Below are 18,504 nucleotides of genomic sequence, written 5' to 3'. Positions count from 1 at the left end.
ACAGGATGTCGTCGGCCAATAGCAACATCACTGTTCAGTAGTGCAAAAGCACCAAACAGGAAAAGTTCCTGTTTTAAACTTAGTATAGCTACAAGAAAATCTAAGCTTTCATGTATAATATTGGTCTTTTTGTATGTGTTACCCTTTAAGACATATCAAACACAAATGGGCCAGTAAAATTTTAAATGACAACTGGCAACAAAAACGTCTGATCTTCTGGCCTGGAAATTTTTCTAAGTGGCTGGTCATCAAAGTTTTAAATAATTCAAAAGCTTTTCGATTTCAGAAATTCATTGCACTTTCTCACACAGAATAATTCATCTTACTTAAAAGGAAATTCACACTTTTCAAACCACCATTCACAATATTTACCTGCTACCTCTTAGACACAGGTTCGTTTGAACTGTTGCCAGAGTGTGCCAACAGACAAATGTTACTGCAGACCAATAGTTATGACGACGTAGCAAGCCTGTGCTATATGTTTGTTGTGCTCAGAGACCTTTCATAACATTTCTGCTTGGAATTTTCTGTGAAGTGGGGCATCAAGTGACCATGTGCAGCAGTATGGAATGTTGTTTAGAGGGGACATGGGAGTAGTTGTACTTAGGGCAACTGTTTTATCGCCGGCCGCGGTGGTCTAGTGGTTCTAGGCGCACAGTCCGGAACCGCGGGACTGCTACGGTCGCAGGTTCGAATCCTGCCTTGGGCATGGATGTGTGTGATGTCCTTAGGTTAGTTAGGTTTAAGTAGTTCTAAGTTCTAGGGGACTGATGACCACAGAAGTTAAGTCCCATAGTGCTCAGAGCCAGCCATTTGAACTGTTTTATCATATCCCATCCACATAAAGAATGCAAAATTAGTAAGCAGCCCTTGACACAATATTAGTTTCAAAACTAGACTCTACAACCAAGTTAACCGAATATTTTTCTCTGTGGTGACTTTGCCATAGATACGTGGGGAGTTACAATGATAAAACGTGTTGTCAGTCTGCAATTTACTGAACAATGATGTTTTGTAAACTTAAGACATAAACAACATAAATTGAGAAATAATGTCAAGCCTACAGGAGGTAGTAGACCAGTGTTGAAACATGTCATGTGTTCAAAAAACACTGTGTTTCACTGAAGGCAGATACGTAAAATTCTGCTAAAGTTATTCTGTGTGGTTTTCTGGAAGCCAACTTTCTTTGAGTACCATTCCTGTATTATCTCACGTATGGTTCTTTCTTATAGTGCGAAATGAAACACTGTTTCAAATAAATTGACTGCAAAACATTAAAGAAAGTCGTTCAGAATATAAAATTTTAATTATTGTGTAAGAAGATTTATTAGGGGCCAAGTCCTGTTTTGTGTATTTTATTATTTGAATGAGGTATTCCTCCTGGCCTCCGTGCCACTACAAGAGAGTTCAAGATGTATTTGAAGTGTTGATTGGCAAAGTGGACAGAGATGGCGAAGACTCTTCTGCGTCAGCCACATTGTCAATGCGTCACAGTTTTCTTGTTTAAGGATTACCTAATTTTTGGTGAATCTGGCTTGTATGTAATTCTGGTCATCGTGTGGATTTTTTATGGACCAGCTATGCTGTACCATGCCAGTGCAGACTTCTCTGAAGCATCTTCATCTTCACTGCTGCAGGAAATTGCTAAAGCTTTCCAACTAACAACTTATACCAAATTCTCAAGTGACGACTGAACATGCATTTTTCACTTTCATTACCAGACATTTATTGTATAACTGCAATTACAATTCAGTCCATTTATGTGACACTAATACATTCTCTCTCTATGAGAACTCAAACCAGAGCATTCTGATCCAACAGGAAAGAACTTGCCCCCCTTCTAACAGCCGTGTACCGCAAGTCTCTAGAGGAACGGAGGGTTCCAAATGATTGGAAAAGAGCACAAATAGTCCCAGTCTTCAAGAAGGGTCGTCGAGCAGATGCGCAAAACTGTAGACCTATATCTCTGACGTCGATCTGTTTTAGAATTTTAGAACATGTTTTTTGCTCGAGTATCATGTCGTTTTTGGAAACCCAGAATCTACTATGTAGGAATCGACATGGATTTCGGAAACAGCGATCGTGTGAGACCCAACTTGCTTTATTTGTTCATGAGACCCAGAAAATATTAGATACAGGCTCCCAGGTAGATGCTATTTTCTTGACTTCCGGAAGGCGTTCAATACAGTTCCGCACTGTCGCCTGATAAACAAAGTAAGAGCCTACGGAATATCAGACCAGCTGTGTGGCTGGATTGAAGAGTTTTTAGCAAACAGAACACAGCATGTTGTTATCAATGGAGAGACGTCTACAGACGTTAAAGTAACCTCTGGCGTGCCACAGGGGAGTGTTATGGGACCATTGCTTTTCACAATATATATAAATGACCTAGTAGATAGTGTCGGAAGTTCCATGCGGCTTTTCGCGGATGACGCTGTAGTATACAGAGAAGTTGCAGCATTAGAAAATTGTAGCGAAATGCAGGAAGATCTGCAGCGGATAGGCACTTGGTGCAGGGAGTGGCAACTGACCCTTAACATAGACAAATGTAATGTATTGCGAATACATAGAAAGAAGGATCCTTTATTGTATGATTATATGATAGCGGAACAAACACTGGTAGCAGTTACTTCTGTAAAATATCTGGCAGTATGCGTGCGGAACGATTGGAAGTGGAATGATCATATAAAATTAATTGTTGGTAAGGCGGGTACCAGGTTGAGATTCACTGGGAGAGTGCTTAGAAAATGTAGTCCATCAACAAAGGAGGTGGCTTGCAAAACTCTCGTTCGACCTATACTCGAGTATTGCTCATCAGTGTGGGATCCGTACCAGATCGGTCTGACGGAGGAGATAGAGAAGATCCAAAGAAGAGCGGCGCGTTTCGTCACAGGGTTATTTGGTAACCGTGATAGCGTTACGGAGATGTTTAATAAACTCAAGTGGCAGACTCTGCAAGAGAGGCGCTCTGCATCGCGGTGTAGCTTGCTCGCCAGGTTTCGAGAGGGTGCGTTTCTGGATGAGGTATCGAATATATTGCTTCCCCCTACTTATACCTCCCGAGGAGATCACGAATGTAAAATTAGAGAGATTAGAGCGCGCACGGAGGCTTTCAGACAGTCGTTCTTCTCGCGAACCATACGCGACTGGAACAGGAAAGGGAGGTAAAGACAGTGGCACGTAAAGTGCCCTCCGCCACACACCGTCGGGTGGCTTGCGGAGTATAAATGTAGATGTAGATGTAGATGTAGAATTGAAAAGCTTTCTTACATTACAATTGAAAAACATCATTTGTTTTTCTCCTAAGATATTCTATAATCCTGTTTACTCTGTGCGCACCTTCTGGGTCCATGGACTGCATACCAGATGCACAGACAGTAAACAGCACTCACTTTCCTAGCTTCCGCACACTGCGGCTACATCTTTCCTTGTATGCTCTCTCTCTGTCGGAACAGATATGGTATGCACAGTAGGCCTGTTGGTATATTTGACCTCTCTATTGAAACACTGGGAAAATCTTGAGCTGGCATGACAATTCTTCATATAGCGGAACAGGACTTGGCCCACAATGTCCTCTTACATTACAGCACCCTTCATATTTACTTCCTAAATTTCTGAACTTGATGGTTAAATTAATTTGGTGTACCTCCCTATTTCTTAAGTAAATCATCATAAGTGACATTTCTTTCTATGAAGGAATTTATTATATTTCATCAAACAATAAAAACACTGAAGGTTGTCATTATCCTACAACACATTATTTAAAAAAAAGAGAGAGAGAGAGAGAGAGAGAGAGAGAGAGAGAGAGAGAGAGAGAGAGAGAGAGAGAAAACAGATGCCCAGCAGATTCAATTTAAGACTCTTGAAGAAATTTAGTTAATTTATGATAAAAGTGACTTAAAAAATACTTGTTTGACTGATACTTGAGAACTGCTCATCAGTCCGGGGTCCATCACTAGGTTAAACTAACAGAATTGATAGCGGATCCAGTACAGAACAGTTGACAAAGCATGTGCACCCACGAATATGGACAAACACACACATTAGGTGTTTTGGTACGATGAATAAAAATAGATACAGAGGCAGGAAGACAGAGATCCCATGAAACAAGAAATCAGAAATTTTGATACGAGAATTTATTTAGGAATAGAGAGAGATACCGCAAGCAACAAATTCAGGACCTTAGAAAATCAAGATTACACAGACAAGATGAAATTTGCCGATATACGAAAACAGCCATCATGTTGCAGGTACGACGGGAGCAAAGGGAAAGTAATCTCAAGTTTAACAAGGCAGCCATTAAAGAGAAATGGAAAGTTTCAAGTAAACTATAATAAGAACATGATAAAATATTCTGAATTACACTATTTTGGAAACCAACTTTTGTTGAGTAGACTTTACATTTCATCGATTAAAGTGGCATATTACGCAATAAATACAGAGAGAAAATTATACAAATTTGAAGACTTTTTTACATGTTTGTGTAGTTCACAAGATGAATCAGAAACACAGACAGATTATAAAGAAAATAATGACACTGCATAGGCAGTCCCAAAACAAGATGTAAAAAGTCATTTGAGGTATGATGAAACGTAATTTACTGAGAGATGATTATTCGAAGTGAACGTGATATGAGAAGAACTGGCAAACCTGTTTACATAATACTTAAAGGAAGAATACTACCCAAAACAAGAACAGTGGTATAATTATTGTACTTCACAAGATGGAAAAAAATAACTTAGGCTTAAGCCCCTTAGATGAAATGTACAATATATTAAAAAAGGAGATATCAGCAGCAGTAGAGAATGTTTTCAGAAAGGATACATGTTTATGCAATACAAGAATTAGGCAGATAAGGTTGCACTATTTGCCTCTAATGAAGATGAACTTAAAAAATGCAAGGAGCAACTTAACAGATCAAATCCAAAAGTAGGCCAGAAATCAATCAGAATTAGACTAAGATAACATATCAAAAATAAAATAATAGAAAGTACCAATGAAATCTTGGAATCCACATATGAATTTTAGTTTTTACGGCACCTCAAACAACAGTTAGTTACAAGGGTAAAAATAGCCTGGACCGCTTTTCATACAGTAAACAGTTTTCAATACAGAGATTCCAGCATGTGTGAAAAGTAACAACGGCACATGTTTGATACATAACTAAATACAGGATTAAAAGCTGAGTAATGGAAATGAGATACTCAAGCACTAAATATTCCATAGTGGACTGCTTCTGTAGTTGAATGGTTAGCATCACTGCTTTCAGTGCTGAAGGACCAGGGTTGGATTCCCAGTATCTCATGTGGTACCCAATATAGGCTGTCAACTCAGCCCTTGTGAGTAGAAATGAGGAGCTACTTGAATAAAGAAGCAGTGGATTTGTCTATAGGCAACAACATTTGGAGGGATTGGCAATATGCTGATCACATGTCCCATGATCATAAATTGCTCCTCATACAGCCTTATAGGCAGCAGTTGGCCAGTGGGAACCAGCCTACGGCCTAATCTATAAGTGTTGTTAACATTAAGCATTCAGTATACTCATTTCTGTATCATCTTCAGTCATTAAACAGTTGACTTCTGTTGTTATAAACTGATATGGTTCTGAGCTACTTGTAATTGGGTACAGAGTTTGATATTAGTCCCATTTGTTTATGCTGCCTGTTTTATCCTACAAAATCTGCATTACCATTCCTAAAATAACAGCAACACAAAAGTATATAAAAATATTAGCCCACTTTTGATATTTAATGACTTTTTGAAGTCCTGTAAATCCAGATGGAAATCCGAAATTTTGCAGTTTCAAACTAATAGCTGACCATACGTTGTTGCCATCTTCATGTTTTGTTAGTGGTGGGCATGAAACGACATCCTGTGAAACATTACTAAATGCCTTCTCTCAAAAACTACCTAGTGTAGATTGTTGGAAACCCACTCATGATGGAAATATACTGGATCTAATGGCAACAAGTAGATCCGACCTCTTTGAGGATATCCACATCAAAACTGGCAACAATGATCAGCAAAGCACAAAGAAAAACTAAAACAAGCAGAAAGATGTCAATAGCACGCCATGAAAACTTTGTAACTCCATTTTGTTAAATTTTGTAGGTGGCGTAAGAACGGTTTCTTAAAAAACTACACTTATTCCCATAAATTAAGGATAATTGTAGAATGTGGTGCCACACATCGTGACAATATACAAAACTGGCACTAATAGCATAGGCACATAGGGAACACACACGACATTGCTTTTAAGTCCCCAGTATTGGTGATAAGTTGAGAAAACCGCCCCGAAACACATGTGCTACAAAACGCCACTGTTTCCTGCGCATGTACCCCGACGACAATTTGGGATATGATCATCATGCACAAACGTACACAGGCCGCGCAACGGGTTGGCACACCTGGATCAGGTGGTCGTGCAGCTGCTGGGGTATTGCCTCCTATTCTTGCACCGGTGCCTGTCGGACCTCCTGAAGTGTCATAGGGGTTTGAAGACTTACAGCGATACGTCGACCGAGAGCATCCCAGACGTGTTCAATGGGGTTTAGGTCTGGAGAACAGGCAGGCCACTCCATTCGCCTGATATCTTCTGTTTCGAGGTACTCCTCCACAATGGCAGCTCTGTGGGGCCATGTGTTATTATCCATCAGGAGGAAGGCGGGACCCACTGCACCCCTGAAAACGCGGACACACTGGTGCAAAAGGACGTCCCGATGCACCTGACCTGTTACAGTTCCTCTGTAAAAGACATGCAGTGGTGTATGTGCACCAATCATAATCCCACCCCTCACCGTCAAACCACAAACTCCATACACGCCCCTTTCAAGGACATTAAAGGGTTGATATCTGGTTCCTGGTTCACACCAGATGAAAACCTGGCAAGAATCACTGTTCAGACTATAGCTGGACTCATCCGTGAACATAATCTGGGACTACTGTTCCAATGACCATGTACTGTGTTCTTGACACCAGTCTTTACAGGCTCTCATGTGACCATGGGTCAGTGGAATGCACTTTGCACGTCTCCGGGCGAATAAACCATGTCTGTTCAGTCGTCTGGAGACAACTGTTCCAGTGGCTGCGGTAAGGTCCCGAGCAAGGCTAACTGCAGTACTCCCTGGCCGTCTGCGGGCACTGATGGTGAGATATCGGTCTTCTTGTAGTGGTGTACACTGTGGACGTCCTGTACTGTAGTGCCTGGACACGTTTCCTGTCTGCTGGAATCGTTGCCATAATCTTGAGATCACACTATGTGGCACACGGAGGGCCCGTGCTACGACCTGCTGTGTTTGACCAGCCTCCAGAGGCCCTAGTATTCTACTCATCATAACTTCATCAAAATGTGTTCTTTGAGCCATTTTCAACACACAGTCACCATTAGCACGTCTGAAAACATCTGCACACTTACTTGCTGCACTGTACTCCGACAAGCATCAACACACCTCTGCATATGTGGGCTGCAGCCAGCACCACTGTGCGACGACTACAGGTCAAATGTACCACATGGTCATACCCTGAGGTGATTTAAACCCGCAAACCGCCCACCAGAGTGTTGTTTCACCATGATTCAGCATTATCCTTAATTTATGAGCATAAGTGTATATAAAGTGATACAAGAAGTTGCTACTTGGGTAACTGCACAGTAGAAGCCTAGTTATTGACAGATTAGATAAATTCATGCACTTTCAAATTTCTCTCTGATTATGGAGTTACTGGAATTAAGAGTTTCACAAACAGCTGGAGTTATGAGGTTTTAATTGCCTACCATCAATATATATTAGTACATTGGATTAAAAAAAAGAAAAAAAATCTGTCGTATCACATCTCAATGAGAAACTTTAAAACTTTCAGCACAGGGAAGGAGTATGCAGAGGAACTATGGCTCAAGTTTAAAAGAATAATTGACCATTCACTGAATAGATAACCAGCACAAAAGTTTGTTGGACGGATCCTCCATGGTCTACAGCTACTATAAATAAATTTCTAAAGAACAGGGATTACTGCATAATAGGAGTAAAAGCACAGGGCTACAGATAGATGCTGAATGAAACTCATTTGGCTGTCAAGAGCAATGTCTGAAGCTTTTAATGACTACTGTAGCAGAATACTGTCAAATTATCTTTTACAAAACCAAAAGGAAAATCTGGTTGTTTGTAAAGGCTGTTGGTGGCACCAAAGTTAGTGTCCAGTCCCTAGCAAATGAGACAGGAACTGAAACTGAGGGTAGCAATGCACAAGTTGAAGTGCTTGACTTAATCTTCAAATGTTCCTTTACACAGGAAAACCAAGGAGAATATTTCCAATTCAATCCTCATAGCACTAAAGGTGAGTGAAATCAGTATTAGTGTCAGTGGTGTTGAGAAACAGCTGAAATCACTGAAATTGAACAAAGTTCCTGGGCCCAATGGAACCCCTATCAGATTTTGTACTGAGCTAGCTCCTCTTCTAACAATCTATAGCAGATGCTCCTCTGTCCCCCCCCCCCCCTCAAAAAAATAAATAAATAAAACAACTGTGCCCAGTTCTTGGAAGAAAGCACAGGTCACATACTTCTACAAGGGTAGTAGAACTGATCCATGAAACTACCTCTTTGACATCGATTCATTGTAGAATCTTACAACATATACTGAGCTCAAACATAATCAGACACCTCTAACAGATCAATCTCCTCCATGCCACCCAGTATGGATTCCAAAAACATTAATCTTGTGAACTACAACTCAAATTTTTTTTACATATACTGAAAGATTTGGTTCAAGGCAGTCAGGTAGATGTAATCTCTCTTCATTCCAAAAAAGTGTTTGATTCATTAATTACCACACCTATGCTTCTTGTCAAAAGTACGATCGTATGGGGTCTCAAGTGAAATGTGTGACCGGATTGAGGACTTTTTGGTACGGAGGAAGCAGCATCTTATCTTAGAGATGGTGTGTCATCATCAGCTGTAGGAATAACTTCAGGTGTGCCCAAGGTAAGTGTGTTGGGGCCCTTGCTGTTCATGTTGTATATTAACGAGCTTGTAGACAATATTAAAAGTAACCGCAGACTTGTTGCAGATAATGCAGTTGTCTACACTGAAGTACTGTCTGAAAGAAGCTGCATAAATATTCAGTCAGATCTGGACAAGATTTCAAAGTGGTGCAGAGGCTGGTAACTTGCTTTGAATGTTAAAATCTAAAATTGAGCACTTCCCGCAAAAAATTATATCTCATATGACTACAATATCATCAAGTCAGTATTGTAATAGGCCAACTCACGCAAATACCTGAGTGTAGGGATATGAAATGGAATGACCACATAGGCTCAGTCCTATGTAAAGCAGGTGGCAGACTGATTTATTGGTAGAATACTGGGGAAGTGTAATCAGTCTACAAAAGGAGATTCCTTACAAATTATTTGGGTGGCCAGTTCTAGAATACTGCACAAGTGTGTGGGAACTGTGCCAAAAAGGATTGATAGAGGATATTGAACTTATAGAGAGAATAGCAGCATGAATGATCACACATTTGTCTAATCTGTGGGAGGATGTCGAAGATACTGAAAAAACTGAACTATCGTGAGAATCTATTAAAAGTTTCAAGGAAAGGCTTTAAATGATGATTCAAGGATAGACGGAAACTTGTGCTGATTCATTTTGCCTTCCAGAATAGCAATAGCAACCCGGTTATGTCAAGAAAATATTCCCAGGCCACAAAACTCCCTCCTCTGGCCTGGACCCTCCCAACAATTGTTACTTGGTGTTTATTTTCAGATGTTTCAAGCCGTAAACACCAAGAGCCATTTGTTCAATGTCGCATAAAATGTGATTCATATGAAAGGCCACCTGCCCGCACTCGGTGGATGTATAGTTGCAGTACTGGTATGCAAATTCCAGCCTCCATTGCCAATGAACAGCAGTCAGCATGGGGGTATGAATCAGGCACCCATGGAGGCTCATAGGCCACAATATTTGCTGAATGATCATTGAGACGATACTGTTGGCAGCCCCTTGGTTCATCTGAACAGTCATCTGAACAGCTGAACATTTGTTCAACAGCTGCAAAACTATTTGCCTATACACTTCTCCATAATTGTCCTTCAACCATCATCTATGGTTGGTGGTACAGCACAGTTGCACTAACTACAATTTTGTATAATGCCATTCTGCTGTGCAGAGTATACTTTAATAATAGAAGAATGTGAACAGTTTACAAACTTAGCAATTTTGGAAATGCTTCCACCATTCACCCAAAAGCCCTTTTGGATGTCATATATATCCACAAGCCATTTATCAGAGGTTATTGCACGATGACATCCAACATTGGCAATGGTCACATTATTGTTTGTTTTGCTTTAGGGCGCATAAAACAACTGGGGCATACGCGCCCAAGTGGAAACTATAGAACATGAACACAGAAAGGAGTTAAACAACTATACGTCAGTCCCAAGTCACATTATTGTGATTGGGCAATGTAACACAACTACTTGAAGCATAATTTTAATAATAACATTGTTACTAAAGGGTGAAACAAAGCAGCGTAATATAAACAACAGTAACAAACATACTACAATTATTTTACGATATAAGAAAAAGAAAGCAAGACATGATGACATCAAAAAATTGCTAGCATTCAGCAAAGAAGAAATTTCAAGATAGAGTTTTTACATGAAGGTTAATCTTGTACGCCCATCAGACATGTTGATGGATCACTCGATATAATTACACGTATTCACGATGAAGTCACTATGCGCAGTGCGAAAGAATATATAGACTGATGCCATGTTATGTTACTAAACACCTGCGGCAGGTTTAAGAGCTGCCACGGGCTGTCGGGTATCACTTGTCAACTAGCCGATGTTTAAAGCATTATCTCTACCATGTCTACTAATGATAAGTTGATGACCCAGTGCTATGTGGTTTTCTCCTGGGCTGGGATTTGGACTTTGGAGTAATCTACTGACGACGTTTGGCTATCACAAGTTATTTCCCTGTCTGCCTAATGTGGGACTCTTTGCTCACTATTTGACCAACCATTGTGTTTTCAGTGAACAATCCCCAAATGTGACAGTATATGGGTTCACCTAGGGCATAGTTCGTACCCGTGTGCTTCCAGTCAAATCTACAAACTGCGTCCTGCAGCACTGATGTGAGAGTTATTCAGCAAACATATAGAATAGTGTACTGATAATGAGGAATCCATCTCCAGAAGTTTTTTGTTCTGTGTATTTCCAGAAGACTCAGGAACCATTATTTTCTGTGATGTAATTGCAAATACGTTGTGCTTAATGAAATTGTGTTGAAGCAGACTTATAACAGTTAGAACTTACCTGTTACCAGGGTCCCAGTTTGATTTATATTATAGACAAGTGCTGACATGAAGTCAGTGCCATCCTCTCCTATAACAAGACAGAAAACAGAATTACACACCAATCAATCAAGCAAAAAGACAAGGTCCTATGTTAGCCACTAAATATGCCTAACACAGTATGCTAAGCCAGTAATTACAAAACTTGTCACTGTTATGGAAATTTAATATAATATCAAGCCCCATTTAAAAATGGAAATCTGAATCTTGTAAAATTTTTCAACACAATTTTTCTTCCCTTAGAAAGAAGATTTGTGATAGGAGAGTATCTCAATAAGAAGCAAAGCTTTTGATCTAATTCAACCCACACTTTATTGTAAGAAACTGCACATTACTGACCATAAATATCTAAAAATTAACTTAACTTTATTTTCAGGTCTTTCTACGTTTTGTGTGCGACAAAACATGCAATTTACAATTAAAATAGATTTTCTTTCAAAAGTGGAACTGTTTTAAAATCTGTGATTCAAATGTAAATCTTTGCCTTCATAGGCAGTGCTCTAACAACTGAGCCAACCGAGCACACCCCAAGGTTGCACTCTAAAAGAAAGATGTTTGGCAGACTGCAACTGATTTACACCACGAGGCTTGCTCTAGTAACTTGGCTGGAGGCGTGTTGTCCACAAATGGCATAAATTAAAAGTCTGAATCTCAGTCAAGGACACAGATATAATTATCAAGTAGTAACACTATTATGTAAGTAAGAGTTTTATTCTGGAATCAATCTCCAGGCTGCAACTAAGCCATTCTCCACTACATCGTCTCTTTCTCAATGATGCTATTCCACCAAAAAGTGCTGGAGACATCTCTTGAGATTCGTAAAGAGGTAATTCTTGACTGTAGGTTCCAGTCAATGTACGGGGTATGCTCAGCTGGCTTGGTCAATAGATAGGTGCCTGCAAAAGGCATAGATCTAGGTTCCAGTCCTGATCTAGTGAAGAGTTTTAAAATGGCAGAAAATTTCAAATTTTGTTAAAATTGAATGATTTATATATTCTCACGAGCAAGGGTTAAATGTCTTCCATTCTCCCAAGCTTTCGCCTGTTGACACAAATGTGCACATGCAACTTCAGTCTTATTTATCATGATCTATTTCATGTTAGATCAGTACCTTTCTTTTCGAAATCTTAGAAGAGAAGAATAAAAGAAAGGCAACTTGCTTTTGTGTAAGTTATCAGGGTATATCACAAAAATATTTGAAGGGATTGCAAGTGAACTAGGAAGAAATTCAACAGCTGAAAATTCTACAGTGGTACAGCTTAAAACTGTAGCTTCAATAGCTAACACACATTCATTCAGCTTTAAATCTACTACAAACACAAAACAACATATAACTAATATTAACACAAGATAGCTGTACATGGTTTTGAGGAGTCTTGCATAATAATATTAAAAAAAATCTTATCAAAATCCTGACATAAAACGGCTACAGACATTGTTATACAAATAAGTTAAAAAGAAATAGAGGCATTCTGTTATAAAATTATTTATGTTTTCATGAGAAAATTGAATGTCTGTTACGTCTGATGTCAGGAAAAAGTCATGGTGACTCAAGGTTTAAATTGACCTTTACCAAGGGGAATAGCAGGCGGCCAGTGTCATGTTGGCCCCTGACCGGATCACCACATCGCTGAAAACACCAGGGCTAGGCTAGGCGCAACTCTAACCATGGAACAACACAGAAAAAAGAGGAAAAAAATCAAGAAAACAGATGGACACTAGGCAACACCGAATGTTATCACTTCCCCAAGCTAGGAAACTTACAAATAGCAAAAACAATAATGAATACAGGCTCTTTCAATTACATAAGCTGATCCTGGAAGTATTACGTTCTCATGAATATTGCATACCACTACAAAAATTGCTCCAAATGACATACATGGTTTCCCCAACTCTTGCTAGTGTTCAAGTTTATACTGATCCTGTTCTACCATTCAATTATAAGTACATAAGCAGCCTATGATCACTCTTGTGTACTGTACAAAACACTAAGATATTTTTGATGTAAACTGAAATTACAGCACCATAACACAACACTACATTTTCAGTATCACCAGACAATTTGATCTGAAAAATGTTCAGCCAAAATCTTTGATTGCTATTCCTACAGTAGCTTACAACAACAGGGAAATACTGGACTGTGTAAGGAATGATGGCACAATGATGTGAGGGTGGGAAAAACCACAAACTGTTTTATCCTTAATCTCCAAACACACAAATATAGTTTCAACTATATGTTCCATGAAGAATTGAAAAGTAAAGTTTTTATCAAATACCAGTATTCATTTCTGATTTTTAACACACACAAAGTTAGAAGAAGGATAAAGATGGAGTACTGAATTATTCAAAGTCAACAATATATTTCATAACAGTATGTGAGAAAGAAGATTGTCTATATTCATATGACAGTTGCATCAGCAGGTAATGAAGAAATAACAAGGAGCAAAGCATAAGTATTAGATACTCAAGTCGTCGTGATTACAAAGGTATAAGGAATACTATGTATAACCATATGAAGTCAAGTAATCCTCTTCTTGATTTATGTTGGACAGATTTGAGGAAAGAATTTATAAGAAAATCATTTTTAATATTTTAACACGAATGTCCATTTCCCAAAGAGAACACAGCCTGAAGATATTGCCAATTTTTTATGGTTTGTAATTCAGTTTTGATTTCTTCCATTATAGGAAAGAGATAATGAAAATACAATTGGGGAAGCCAGGTAAGCCATAAATACCTTAAACTACACATAATGCTTAACATACTCTGATATTTCTAGTATGTGTTTAGTAATTATACAGCAGACTGGTGTCTTGTAGCTGCAACAAAAACCCACAATTTCAGAATTTCATGGGACACATTATGACACGTTCAGTATGTCATTCTTTTAGTACTGTGCAATGACATTTACACAATAGATTTTATTACCAGAATGGTCCAATGAAATTCCTGGACTGTGACAACAGTTCATTCATTCCAAATAGCAAACAATATGTTTACATAGTATGTTCTGTGTCATGTAAATGTCATGAAGTAACCTTTTATATTGGTGGTGGGACACCACTAATAATAATAACAATAATAATAATAATAATAAAAACCACATGCACGTGCACGCACGCACGCTTGCGCTCATGCGCACACACCAATCAAAGCTGGCAAAATTAACAACCTGCAGTCAATTATGTGTGCATTAGAAACATTTATGACACTCAAAGTGTTACAGCTTGTGATCCAAGTCTACAACACAAAGACACAAACTGAACATCTTTTCTCCTTTTAAATACTTCAAGTTTTCATTTTATTCATTAAATAATGGTTTTGGGCAAATTTCTGACTATGCGAACAAAATGTCTCCTAGAAAATGAACTCCTTGTTACCAGTCACTTCACTTCAAAATTTCTGCTTTGCAGTACTAGTCATGACATGTCAAATAATTTACTCTTACTTTTGAGTGCATCAAATTTATGTTGTATATTTCACTATGGATATGTGCTTGCCTAAATCTCGATGTCAAGTAAATTTAATTACAGTTACAGTATATGTAACGCACATTCGATGTTAAGAACTTAACTTCCCGCCCCCTATTTTAAGGCATTATTACATCTGTAGTTCTTCCAGAAAATAAGATTGTCTAAAGACTACTGCAAGTTGAAAATCTTATTCTTGTGTCTGTGAATAGATGACTTGTACTAATCATATGTGGCTACTGTGGACTTTGTAAATCTGTCACACGTGTAAGCAATAAAGTGTTCAATCACTCTAGCTTGTCCCTGGAAGTTTTCCCTAAATATGACAAGTAAAATTATTTGTGTTACGTTACAAACTGCTGCTAAGCACAATGAATGAGTGTCTGCCTAACAATATCATTTACTGCATATGATAAATCATATTAAAATGAACACTACATGGTGGTGTACCTCTCTCTTACTGCGGTCTTTTGCAGTGACACGCCACATTCACTTAGGGGTATTGTACCCTGTCACTAAAAAGATCCTAACACTACATTGGGTTATTACTTGGCACTGATATTAGAAAGCGTAGCATTTACATAAAGTATAAATAAGAGTATAATTAAAATTATTTATACAGTCACCCTCCACCCCCCCCCCCCTTTTTTCTCTCACCCCACTTTTGCTTATTATGTACAAGTTTTTGTGACCAAAAGCTGTGAATTGTCTTCTGTATACGGTATTTATTAAAATGAATCAATACTTTCGAAGAAATTTAATCCCCAATAATTTATTTTAAAAAATGGATCAAAGTTGAGAATTCTGCTCAAAACCATGTGCAGACAGACAGTGCCAAGAACAATAAGGTAATGCACAACATAGTCCTATCAAAGTAATTAATTATGATCAACACAAAAGAAGGCACAAATGAAGTTCTATAAGTGTAACACATTTCATTTGTTTTTGATGAAGCTTGAGAGCATCAAATGAAATTGTGCACTTTGAACTGATAATGTTATCTCGCGTATAGGAGAAATATGAAAGTGTGGGAAAGATATGTAGTGGGGGAGACACTGTGCACTTTAATTGGAATGGTCTTTCGCTACACTTTTTTTTCTTTCACTGTACTTGGACTTAAGCATCCAAAACAATATTAAAACCACATGCAGGACTGCAGGCTGAAGTACTGCTACTTTTGGCTACTTGTCTATTTCAAGTATACGCTCATGGCAGTAGATATATTAATATTCACAAAAATAAAATGAAAAATCAAATGCTGAATGCCAGGAGAGCTAAGAATTCACAGATGAGCGAAGCTTGTAGTTGCCTGGACCGTGTACCCCTAACCCCTTTACCTGTGTCACAATCTGGAAACATAAAAAAATTACGAATTGTCTTCAGTTAGCGATCACTGTTTTAATACCTAATTTACACAATTATAATCTATTTTTAAATATGTCTATGTATCTAACAATACATCCGTCCACTTAATGCATACAGCAAAAGCATTTGTAGCCATTATTCTGCACTCAATACGTAAACTGTCAATCTACTACTTATGGGATTTTTATAATCATTATTATTTATTCTACATAACATACACTTGTGGAAGTGTCGTCTCTTCTGTATCCTCAAGTAAAATATAGTAGTGATAGGCATAGTGTGCTTTAAAGACAATGTTGTTCATCTGTATAGCAGTGACAAGTGCAGAGTTAGGAAATCTAATATGTAACACTGAAGATTACTATGAATTCTAAGCTTGCATATATAACAGTGAGCAAACTATGTTAAAACATGGACTAAAATTAAAGTTACAATGGACATGGATAATGATTGTAAGAACTTGTAAGAACTCTTAAGCACAAATACGTCCTAGAAAGTTGAACTAAAGTTCAGTTCATTAAGAGATAATCAATGTAAAAATGCATTGATTCACTACAAATTTCAGTGAAGTATCCTTTACTTTAGATTGCTTAAAGACATTTACCAGTATGCAAAAACTAACAAGCACAAACATATCAGATACGAAAAGTTTTTTCTGTAATCACTGCTTAAGAACACTATTTAAAACATACTGATGTCAAGTGCAAAAGGGGAAGTAAACAAGTCCACATAATTTCATTGCTTGTGGCAGCCGATTATCAGTTAAGAATAGAACAGGTGTAGCTCAGACACTGCGACCAGAATGGAAAGTAATGAACCTGAATTTATTAGCAATAGTACCCAATTCTCGAATTAATACTTTTTTATAAAATTGTCCAACAGAAAGTAATTATGAAAAGATCTGTCTTTCTTCCTGCACAGTGTATTACCCCGAAAAAATATACTGGGAACATATGCTGGTTAGAGCATGGATGTTGAAGACTTATTTTGGTCAAAGAGTTTGTTAGGACATAAAGGAAACAGAAGAAACAACCAACATACATCAGTTTTCTTTCAAACAATATGTGAACTGAATGCCAGAAGCAGAAACAGTAACACAATTTGGAGCATGCCCTAGAGTTCAGTCATCAACATGCCTCATATCCACAGTTGCATACGGCAAGAAATTACAATTCTGTACACAGCTTGTTAGGTGATAACAAACATGGAGTATGGGATTTTATAATGTATGCAAAGGAACACGTCAGAACCTAGTAAGATTATCATAAAGCCACCCTATCTGCTCCAAAAAATTGCTGAACATGTGTGTTTAGAAGAGTGCAATGTACAGTAATCAAGACAAACCCTTTCCCCATTAACTGACTGTCCCATTAACTTGTTTTTATATTACAATAATTAAAACATTCATATGATCATCAGTGGAAAAAACAATTGTTTGTAATGTTCTGTGGATTTCCTCCCCCCTAGAAACATGTGAAGGGGAAGATAGGGTTAAAAGCAGGGTTATCAAATCTTTATCCTAAATTAAAGAAACCATCAGCTTTATTTTACCTCTTTTGCTGCTCACATTCAACTCCATTTCAAGAACCAGATGTATTATGTTACTGACTATGAATACCGGCACATGTCCAAATTTAGTAGCAAAAAATAAGTTTGCAGCAATAACAGAATGCTTTCAGAGACTCCATAATCATGGTCAGTACTCTACTTGCCACAAAGTAATAGATGACAATCCACAAAATTGGCTCCAATTGATACAGATTTCCAAAATTCTTGGGATTCGCCTATAGAAAATGCAAACTTAAAGACATGGTCACTGGAGAGATCCAATATTGTAGCTTTCCTATGAAAAATGCCATCACCAGAACAAAGGAAACAAGACTCACTGTGTCACATACGATCACAAAAATACGGGCTACTAAAAGTGCAAGACTAATATTTTCTTCCCCCAACTCTACAGAGCTCAGGTTTAAACAAGTTTGCTTTTTATCTACAACATGTTTTAAGGGCAGTCATGTCTTCGTGATGTGTGTTATAATTGCGAGAAAAAAGAAGCAAAGTTTAATTTTTTACTACCATAAAAAAGGTGTAGATGAAGGAAGTTAGACATAAAATGCACCTTTACAACCAGCTAGGTAACACACACATCTTTACAGACTCTTTGAACTAACAACATAGGAGCAGAAATGGACCTTCACATGGTGACATTCTCCTTTCACTCCTGCCAAACCAACAAAGGAGAAGATAAGAATACATAGGAAATGAAATCTCTGATTTAAAAGTTACATTATCAAAATTAAAGACATGCAGTATTT

General features: G+C 38.1%; 1 protein-coding gene across 4 annotated transcripts in view; it reads right to left on the bottom strand.

Moving 5' to 3' along the window:
• LOC126476815 (poly(U)-binding-splicing factor half pint) overlaps nucleotides 1-18,504 on the bottom strand; it is a 120,369-nt gene that overhangs the window by 82,149 nt on the left and 19,716 nt on the right. For 2 of the 4 annotated variants that reach the window (XM_050103570.1, XM_050103571.1), the window contains exon 3: nucleotides 11,317-11,385. In XM_050103570.1, the coding sequence (XP_049959527.1) occupies nucleotides 11,317-11,385 (69 nt within the window). Of the gene's footprint in view, nucleotides 1-11,316; nucleotides 11,386-12,921; nucleotides 13,017-18,504 lie in introns of all 4 variants that reach the window. The other 2 variants (XM_050103572.1, XM_050103574.1) reach the window with 2 other exon arrangements.

This window comes from Schistocerca serialis, chromosome 1 (assembly GCF_023864345.2).
Source record: "Schistocerca serialis cubense isolate TAMUIC-IGC-003099 chromosome 1, iqSchSeri2.2, whole genome shotgun sequence".
In the NCBI taxonomy this organism is placed as follows: Eukaryota; Metazoa; Arthropoda; class Insecta; order Orthoptera; family Acrididae; genus Schistocerca; species Schistocerca serialis.
The sequence above is the reverse complement of the archived record's forward strand: the minus strand, read 5'-3'. Positions and strand labels throughout refer to the sequence as shown.